Raw genomic sequence first — 9,050 nt, 5'->3', positions numbered from 1 at the left:
GTGTGTGTGTGTGTGTGTGTGTGTGTGTGGCCTTGTTTTTCCTACATCGTGAGCCCAGTTTTAAGGAAAATGCAGGCTCGTGGGGACCGGGTACAAAGCTTGGGCCCCACGACGTCGGAGGCTGATTTTGGGTGTGGGGGTTGAGTTAAGGACCAAGGTGTGAATTGACTTTAGGTTAGTTTTAGGGTCAGGAAGGTACCTGTGAGGTTAGGGTGAGGAAAAAAGTGACGGTCCATCCATGTCCCAACTCTCACCCCTGCGAATCCATCAGCCCCGAGAGGAACCCCTTCAYCACAGGAAGGTCTTTGTTTTTGTTATTAAAATATTTTTTCAAAAAAAAAAAAAGAAAAACAGGTAAGTATTGTTCTGTTTTTTTGTTGTTTAGATGTGGGTGGGAATGTTTTTCTTAAATTTGTTGGTTCCAGATTTAGATTTAGGAGTTTTAAATCAGGTAAGTATCTTGGATTTAGTAAATATCCAGGTTAAATTGAGGTGTTAGGACCCTGAGTTTAGGGTTAGGGTTTGAGGTAATGGAGAGGGTTAGAAATTATATATTAGGGGTTAATATGAGGCATATCCTTAATAGGGCTAACTTTAGAATAGGGTTCAGGAGGAGGGTTAGAATCAAAATATAAGGGGTTAACATGAGGCATTCAAACCCTGAGGTTAGGGTTAGGGTTTGAGATAAGGGGGAGGGTTAGAAATTATATATTAGGGGTTATTGTAAGGCATATCATTACTGGGGTTGATTTTAGAACAGGGGTCAGGAGAAGGGATAAGGTTCACTAATCAGAGGTTAATATGAGGCATCTTTCTCATTTAGCCCTTTGGATGTCCTGGTGTCTAATTTAATTATCCAATTTCTCTCAGCCCTTCTCCTCTGAGCAAGTGACCAGGTGGGATCACATTCCAAAATTGTGGCCTTAACAGAATCCCAGCCATATTGGAGAAAATGTTGGAACAGGGGTGTATGAGGCTCCTTCTTTTTATTAATATTATATCTGTGTTGGGTAAACCTGGTCAAAGTGTGTTTCCAGTTTTCCCCACATACTGGGCCCCACACTGCTGACATGTAATCAAATTTACACAACTTCTTGTCTTGGGGCTCCCTCTGCTGGCCGTTTTAAATACTGCCCTGTTAAATTTATTTTGAACCCATTTGAGCTGTCTGAAGAATTCCCACAGATCTTTGACCTTTGGTAGGTGAGTGATCTGTTTTGCATGGACTAAAGAGTCTTTTAGATTTTTATTTCTTCTAAAGGCTCCAATAATCCCATGATCTGGTAATAATTGGCTCTCCTGTTGAAATTTTTCAAAATTGTTTATATTGTTTTTTTACCAGTTTCATAGCCGAAGGAGAATAATTAGTAACAAATGGGATTACAGTTTCTACCGTGGTCGGTCTGGTCAGCAGGAATGTCCTCAGACATCTTCTCAGAAAGGACCTCGAGTAACCCCTCCTGGTCAAGGCTGAAAACAGAATCTTGGTTGCAGCTCTAAAATCAGTCTGCTGTGTGCAAATTCTATGAAATCTTAATAATTGTGACGATTAGTCCTGCATATGTGTGCTTAGGGTGAAAACTAGATTTATATAATAATGCGTGTGTATCCGTGTCCTTGAAGAAGACTTTAACGTCCAGGCTATGTGTCTCTTTGAAGTGAGGGTCTTTAAAAGTAGTAGTATCCAAAAAATCAACTGATGAGCGGTGTGTGGTTGCTTTGAATTTTATAGAAGGATTGTGTGTGTTCTGTGAGTCCAGGAAGTTCTCGAAGTCTCTCTCGGAATGGGTCCAAACAACCCCAGATGTCTCTTTGAAGTGAGGGCCTTTAAAAGTAGTAGTATCCAAAAAAATCAACTGATGAGCGGTGTGTTGTTGCTTTGAATTTTATAGAAGGATTGTGTGTGTTCTGTGAGTCCAGGAAGGTCTCGAAGTCTCTCTCGGAATGGGTCCAAACAACCCCAGATGTCATCCAGATATCTATAGTAAAACAGAGGTTTTTTATCACATTTTAATTAGGCTGATTCCTCCCATAAGGCCATAAATATGTTGGCATAAGCAGGTGCAAATTTCTTGCCCTTGGCTGTATCTCTGGTTTGTAAAAAATATTCATTGTTAAATTCAAAATCGTTCCTGGTCAGATTTATGTCTAATAATTGGAGTAATTCCTTCTCCGGTCTGGAATGACATAGATATTTTCTAAAAATGGTTTTCACTGTTTCTATACCTTCCTTGACATCTATGTTTGTGTATAAGCTTTCGACATCCATCGTGAAGAGGATTGTCTCATCAGGTAAGTGGATCTTTTTTATTTAATCCATAAAGTCATATGCATCTTTAATATAACTGTCATGCTTAATCAAGAGTGGGGTCAGATAATAATCAATATATTCCGCTGTATGGTAAGTTTCACTTCCACAATCTGAGTCGTTGGGTCTCCCACTAGGGATCTCAAAAGGTAAGGACCAATTACTGCGGTCTTTATGGATTTTGGGTAATAGGTAGAAGCGTCTGGCTCTGGGCTCTTCAGAACCAATTAGATATTTTCGCTGTTCAGCACTGATAAATTTTTTAATATATAAATTATTGATTATTTTGTTGACTAGGGGTATGGTTTCTAGAAATATAGGTTTTGTTAGTTTTGAGTTATAATATGTGTTATTAAGTTGTTTATATCCTTCATGTAGATATTGTTCTCTATCCATTATTACCATGGCACTGCCTTTATCAGCCGGTTTAATAACTATGTTCTTATTTTGTATTAATTCCTTTAGAGCCATTGTTTCTTCCCTGGTCAAATTTGGTTTCTGTCTAGCTATTTTAAAGTTTTTTTTAAATATTCCATGTCATTCTGAATCAAAGAAGACACCTGAGTTGGGAGTCTGGCCAAAGCCAGTTCCCAACTGGATTTAGGGGTGAATGGAGGTATGTCTGAGTTATCCTCCTCCTTATAATACACTGCTAGTTTTTCTCTTTTGTGATATTGTTGTAAATCATATTTACTCTGGGCTATAGTGTCTTTGTCGAACCCTATAGAGGGGACAAATGTTAGGCCTTTATTAAGTAGAGATAACTGTGCACTAGTTAATTTAAAAGATTTTGATAGATTAATAACATTTTTGTTATTATTATGTTCATTACCTGTCCCCTCCTGTAAGGACAGGCTTGCGGGGAAGTTTATTTTAAATGTTTCATCCAGTGTTCAAAAATACAAAAGGCTGTACCCTTGGTCCAGTGGACCCCATCCCTTTCTACACTGAAGCCCTCTTTTAGTAGGGGGATGTAATGTTCATACCCTTGGACTTCCTCGTTGAGGCCCTCCAGGATGAGCTGGTCTCTACGAGGGATGGAGGTTGAAAAGTTCATCTGGACCAGGTAGATCTGAGTTGATGGAAGTCTTCTAATTGCTGTGCTGAAGGCTTTTTCCATCTAATCGATGACAGGCTGCAGGTTCTTCTCCGATCTGTTGTTGAGGCCGAAGGCGAGGACCAGTTTTTCCACCTTGCAGTTGATCTGGGCCTTCTGTAGTAGGAGTGTGGCATGCTCCCACTTCCCTACCGGGAAGCTGTCTATTTGTAGATCAGTGCCATCAAAGAGATGGAGTCTTGATAGGTTGGAGTCTCCTAGAATAGCATACTTTTTTATTGATGTCAAGTCTCCATTCTAGAGTTTTATCAAACCTGGCAACATGTCTGGTCGGTTTGGTTATCCATGGTGCTGAATACTCAGGATGCGGTGCTGATGCTGCAGATTTGGGGCCAGGTCCGGTGAAGGGGCTCCCCGTCAGGGTGGTCTGGATGCTTGAGCGAAGCAGGCTTCCCACCGGTTCCTCTAGAGGTGGGGTGTTGAGAAAGTAGTCTTCCATCTCAGTGATGACGGAGTCCTCATAAGCCTCCTGTTCTGCTGCTGATAGTATGCGGGGTTGTTAGGTGGATGATGTTGGAGGGTGTCCAGCAGGAGGCGAGTTAGAGTCTTGATAATAGGGATGACAGGTGAGAGCTGTGTTCTGATTAGCTCACCTGTTTGGCAGGAACATCGGTTCTGTTGTCCCTCCCTGGTGTGTTGATCCCCCCCGTTGATCCTTCCATCGACTCCGCTGATGATGATGAGAAGGAGGAGATGGATGCTGGCGAGCCTTGTGCAGGTGGAGGGGGATGAAGGGGAAGGGGAGGAGGGTGAGAGAGGGGGGCTGGAACGGGAGGGGAGGAAGGGAAGGGGGGTCGGTCCTCCTGTCTGGCTCCCTCATTGGTACTGGCCCAGGTGCAGAGGGAGTTGGGGAGGGGGGTCCTGTCCCACCTGTTGTCACGTTTTCTGCCAGGGTTGTTGTTTGAGTGTTTTCCGGTGGGTTTCTAAGAAGCCCCTCTACTTCATTAAGGGTTTGTTGAAGTAGACGCCTGCCCAAGTTTTTTTGTGCCCATTTTGTGGCAATCTGAAATGGGGCCTTCATGTCAGAGAAGGAAAAGAGGGACAGATCTGAAAGTTCTGTGCAAACGGCTCGATCATAATGTTCCTGCAGGATCTAGACAGTAGTGTGTGCCCAGTTTTTAGCATTCCCCTCTATCTGGGAAACTGTGATCGGAGTGGGGTTGACTGGTTCAATCACAGAAATTAACTGATCTTGAATCCTCTGGACTGCAAGGGGACATTCACCATTATTTACATTACTGGAGTGATGAACTGCTTTAATGAGCCTTTGAATTATTCTGATTTTATTGGTAAAGTTCGGATCAACACTCTGAGTTCTGTCTGAGTGTTGGTTGGGGGGGCGGGGGCAGCATCTGTTAGGGGGTACATACCGCTGTTGTTGTTATTGTCTATGGTTGGATGTCCATCTTCATTTGTTGCAGTTCCTGTAGTTTTCGCGTCTCCAGCCGTTGTTGTAACTGAAGTCTCGTTGACTGTAGAAGGGCCGGCCCCTTAAAAAGTTGTGATCGGCGTCATCCTGGATCCTCACGCAGCTTCCATAGGGGGACTGGCGGCTCCTAAAAGCGCTGTGATCGGTGTCATTCCGGATTCTCCTGCGGCTTCCATAAGGGGACCGTCGGCTTCTGAAAACGCTGCGATTGGTGTCATTCTGGTACCTTCTGCCGCTTCCGTGTTGTCCCACTCGGCGCTCGTTGTAGACCGTTAGGTAGTTGCGCCAATCGCATTGATCTTGCTCCCTCCGTGGGTCTCCGTAGTCCGCTCTGCCTCTAACGGCCTCCGCATAGGTTCATCGTGGCTGTTCTGTTTCGATTCGGCTTTGTGTTTCCCAGCGTTGTGGTATGACATTTGGGTTCCGATGGCGTCTTCTCCCGACTCTGGTCCAGTTGTCGGACCGGTCCTCCGGAAACCACGGCATGTGTGTTGGTTCCGGGTTTTATTTTGGAGGGTTAGGGTTTTTGTTCAGCATTTGGCCCAGTGAGTGCAGCTGATTGCAGGCTGGCTCCAGCTGCTCCCGGTAAGGTTAGGGTTTTTTCCAGCATTTGGCCCAGTGAGTGCAGCTTCTTGGCAAAAGCTGCAGCCAGTTAACAATCAGCTCCTGCCTCTATATAAATCGGCCCTTACTCCCAGCAGAATCACTCTGGGGACAGGCTGCGAGAAGGTGAGTGTATTAAGAAAACTTGCTATGGGTTTTGTGTCTGGTTCTTACTGATTTGTTTTATCCTGATTTAATGTGTTTGTGCAGATGACACGTGAAGCAGCTCCTCTGTGTCCGCTCTGCGACGGACAGTTTAAAGCCATGGCTAGCCACCTCAGGCGGGGACACGGTGTAAAAAACCCGCAGGAAAGGAAGCTGCTTTCGAATTTAGCCTTCGGGAGAGTAAATGTGAGGAACCATGCCTGCCCTGTCYACGGCTGCACCTACAGGGAGGGGCAGCTGGACAGACACATCCTGCGGGCCCATGTGGAGCTGACCGAGGAGGACAGATGGGCTCGGCTGCATCTGGTGAGGCGAAAATGCACTCTTCACCTGATCAGAGAGCTCGGGGTGAAACAAGTCAGCCCGCCGGTGGTCTCGGACCTCCACATGGAGGAGCCCGGCGGGGAAAGACAGGCCACCCTCCCGGTGCCGCCCGCCCTCCCGGTGCCGCCCGGCGGGGAAAGGCATGCCGCCCTCCCGGTGCCGCCCGCCCTCCAGGTGCCGCCCGGCTAGGAAAGGCAGGCCGCCCTCTCCAGCGTGGACGGCGAGGACCAGGGAGACGGAGGGGACCCAGGCGAGGACCAGGGAGACGGAGGCGACCCAGGCACGACCATACCCCAGGACGGACCGCTCCCTTCCCAGCAGCTGCTTCCCTTGCCAGGACCGGTGGCCTGCTTTCTGCGGGGCTTCAGGAGTTTCCACGTGGGTGGACGTCCGAACAACAAACAGTACCAGAARGCGGTGTCCAAAGCTAACAGGGTCCACGTCTTCTTGGGTTACATGTATGAGGGGGGSCGGCGCAAAGAAAACTGGCTCTTCCTGGATGACCTGGAGCGCACACAGAGGTGGCCCGCGGAGCTGGCTAAAGCGAACAGGTCGGTCACTACGGTCAACGTGTACCTGAAAAACGTCCATCAGTTCCTGCAGTACTTCATGGAAACACCACCGGACCCCTGCAGTCTGACAAGGAGCKAGCAGGCTGGTGTGGCCAGAGCCCTGAAGAGCTGCCTCCGCGACCTGAGCAGGGAAGTGGTCGTGCACCAGATCTCCGTGAAGGATGCCAAAGTGTCCAGGGCCGTAACGCAGCAACACCTCACCGCGTGCAAGCAGCTGGCCTCCCGCAGGATACCAGAGTTGCTGGGTAAGTGCATAACAGCCAAGGTTCGCTGCAGTCACATCACTGTTTTTTAACCGATATTCCTCCATCCCCACAGACATGCTGGAGGARGAAGACGTCCCAAACGTCAGGCACCGGTTTTATGGTTACATGGCCGCCTTCATATCATCCATCTACGGGCACAGAACAGGTGTGATTGCCAACATGAAGGTGGAAGAGCTGGAGGCGGCGAGAAACGCATCTCCGGAYGGAAGCCACGGCGTTGTCATCAATGTGAGTGTAACCACATCCTGGATGCGGGTGGGTCACTGGAACATTATTACTAATTATTGTTTGTTCTGCCAGGTCAGAGAGCACAAGACCAACCGAGCCTTCGGGATGGCCCAGATCTACCTGACTCGGGACGAGTTCGTCTGGCTGGAGCGGTGGATGCGTCTCCGAGCTTGACTGGAGCCCAACGACAACCGTGTCTTCACCACGGGGACCCCYGGCAACGGGAAGACCCTCTTGCAGTTCCTCCGGGTGGTGTGGGAAGAAATGGGTTTGCCTGGAAGCCCGACCTTCACTGACATCAGGACATCTATTGCCACTCATGCCAGGAACTGCCACAATCCGGATGTGCGCCACAAACTGGCATGTTTCATGTGCCACGACACATCCACAGCTGACCGGTTCTATGCCCTGCACCTCTCGCAAGACCAGTCCAGAAACATGCYGGAGCTTTTCGAAGAAGCCTGCAGGCCCCACCCGTCTGAACCACCAGCATCTGAATAAAATAAAGTTACTTAAATCTTGGTTCTGTTTAAAATGTTTCATTTCATGTAAAAATATGTGTAATTTGTTGGTTTTAAGTTTATTGCTCTGCGGGGAAACATCAAAGAGACTCCATTTAACTTTTAGATTGTAGCTGACATCCAGGCCTGTCTACTGATGTGAGACATGCCGGGGTCCAATGCTTTACAGCCCGGCTAGGCCGCCAACAACACCCGCTGTCGGGGTCTGGATGTGCGTAAATCTCGGTTTTTGCGCATAGATCTCTGCTTGGTTTTCCGCCTATATCTCAGAGAGAGAGAATCGTAGAGACTCCATTCTACTAATGGATTGTAGCTGAGATCCAGGCCTGTCCACTGATGTGAGACTTGCGGGGGTCCGACGCTCCGCGGCCCCGCTAGGCCGCCAACAACGACCGCTGTCGGGTTCTGGAGGCGCGAAATCGCGGTTTTTGCGCATGGATCTCTGCTTGGTTTTCCGCCTATATCTCCGCGAGGGAGAATCATAGAGACTCCATTCTCCTAATGGATTGTAGCTTAGATCCAGGCCTGTCCAATGATGTGAGACATGCGGAGATACAACGCTCCGTTGCCTGGCTAGGCTGCTAACAAGACGGGGTCTGGACCTGTGGTTTTTGCACTAAGTCCACACTTTTTGTTTTTTTCACTAAGTCCAAACCTCCAGCCTCCTCACCCACCCTCACCTCTCTCGCTGGCCCACCCACGTGCACCTGCTCCGGACACCAAGTACAAACCTCCAGCCTCGTTGGAAGCGTTGGATTGCTCTGGTCACTTTATAATGGAGTGGAAGCGATGACCAAATGTCCCAGTCTTTATGTTAGGGAAATGGGGACCGTTTTTTAAAGGAAGTGGGACATTTGGAATGCTTTATAATGGGGAGATTGGGATTTCCAAATGTCCCATTCATACGGGTGGAAGACCCTAAGTGTTGAATGGGACATTTGGAAATCCCAATGTTCCCATTATAAGGCATGCCAAATGTCCCAGTTCCTTTTCCTTTAAAAGGGAAACAGGACATTTGGCATGCTTTTTAATGGGGAGATTGGGATTTCCAAATGGTCCTTCTGATTGGTTGAAGGTGTTTATCAGGCTCTTTACACATGATCAGGGAGGGACAACCCCGCCTTCCTTCCCTCCACCCATAGGAGATTTCCCCGGTAACAGACAATGTTGTATATTGGGGAGATATAAATGCTCATAGTTCTTCAGGTACATGATAAAGTGCCTTTCAAAGGCCTATTTTGGCACTGTCCACCTCAGAAGGACTTTTGTAGACTTTCCTGAGGTTTCAGGCCTCTTTTCAGCTTGCTGGGGCTTTTTTTTTTTGGTTTAAGTTAATTGAGAAGGTCAAAATCCCTATCTTTGATCCCATTTGTCCCTCTTGTACCCTAATGTCCCAGTAGTAAAAAAAAAAAAAAAATTTCCCATAATCCCGTTCGGTTTCCCAAATGTCCCGATTGGTCAGTAGCCCTGTAAACTACATGTCCCATATTGCCTCTCGGTTTCCCTAACGTCCGGAT

At 47.5% G+C, this 9,050-nt stretch overlaps 2 protein-coding genes across 2 annotated transcripts in view; one reads left to right on the top strand and one right to left on the bottom strand.

Moving 5' to 3' along the window:
* The window catches only part of LOC106531881 (P2Y purinoceptor 1-like), a 4,910-nt gene extending 1,482 nt beyond the window's left edge, over window positions 1–3,428 (bottom strand). The window contains exon 1 of the mRNA XM_014027824.1: window positions 3,295–3,428. Within this exon, the coding sequence (XP_013883278.1) occupies window positions 3,295–3,428 (134 nt within the window). The remainder of the gene's footprint in view (window positions 1–3,294) is intronic.
* A 2,913-nt stretch (window positions 3,429–6,341) lies between these two features.
* The window catches only part of LOC106531888 (uncharacterized), a gene marked incomplete at its 5' end in the record, with an annotated part of 6,569 nt that continues 3,860 nt past the window's right edge, over window positions 6,342–9,050 (top strand). Inside the window, 2 exon segments of the mRNA XM_014027829.1 lie at window positions 6,342–6,763; window positions 6,837–7,012. Coding sequence (XP_013883283.1) covers window positions 6,342–6,763; window positions 6,837–7,012 — 598 coding nt within the window.

Source organism: Austrofundulus limnaeus, unplaced genomic scaffold, assembly GCF_001266775.1.
Source record: "Austrofundulus limnaeus strain Quisiro unplaced genomic scaffold, Austrofundulus_limnaeus-1.0 Scaffold688, whole genome shotgun sequence".
NCBI classification, from domain to species: domain Eukaryota; kingdom Metazoa; phylum Chordata; class Actinopteri; order Cyprinodontiformes; family Rivulidae; genus Austrofundulus; species Austrofundulus limnaeus.
The sequence above is the reverse complement of the archived record's forward strand: the minus strand, read 5'-3'. Positions and strand labels throughout refer to the sequence as shown.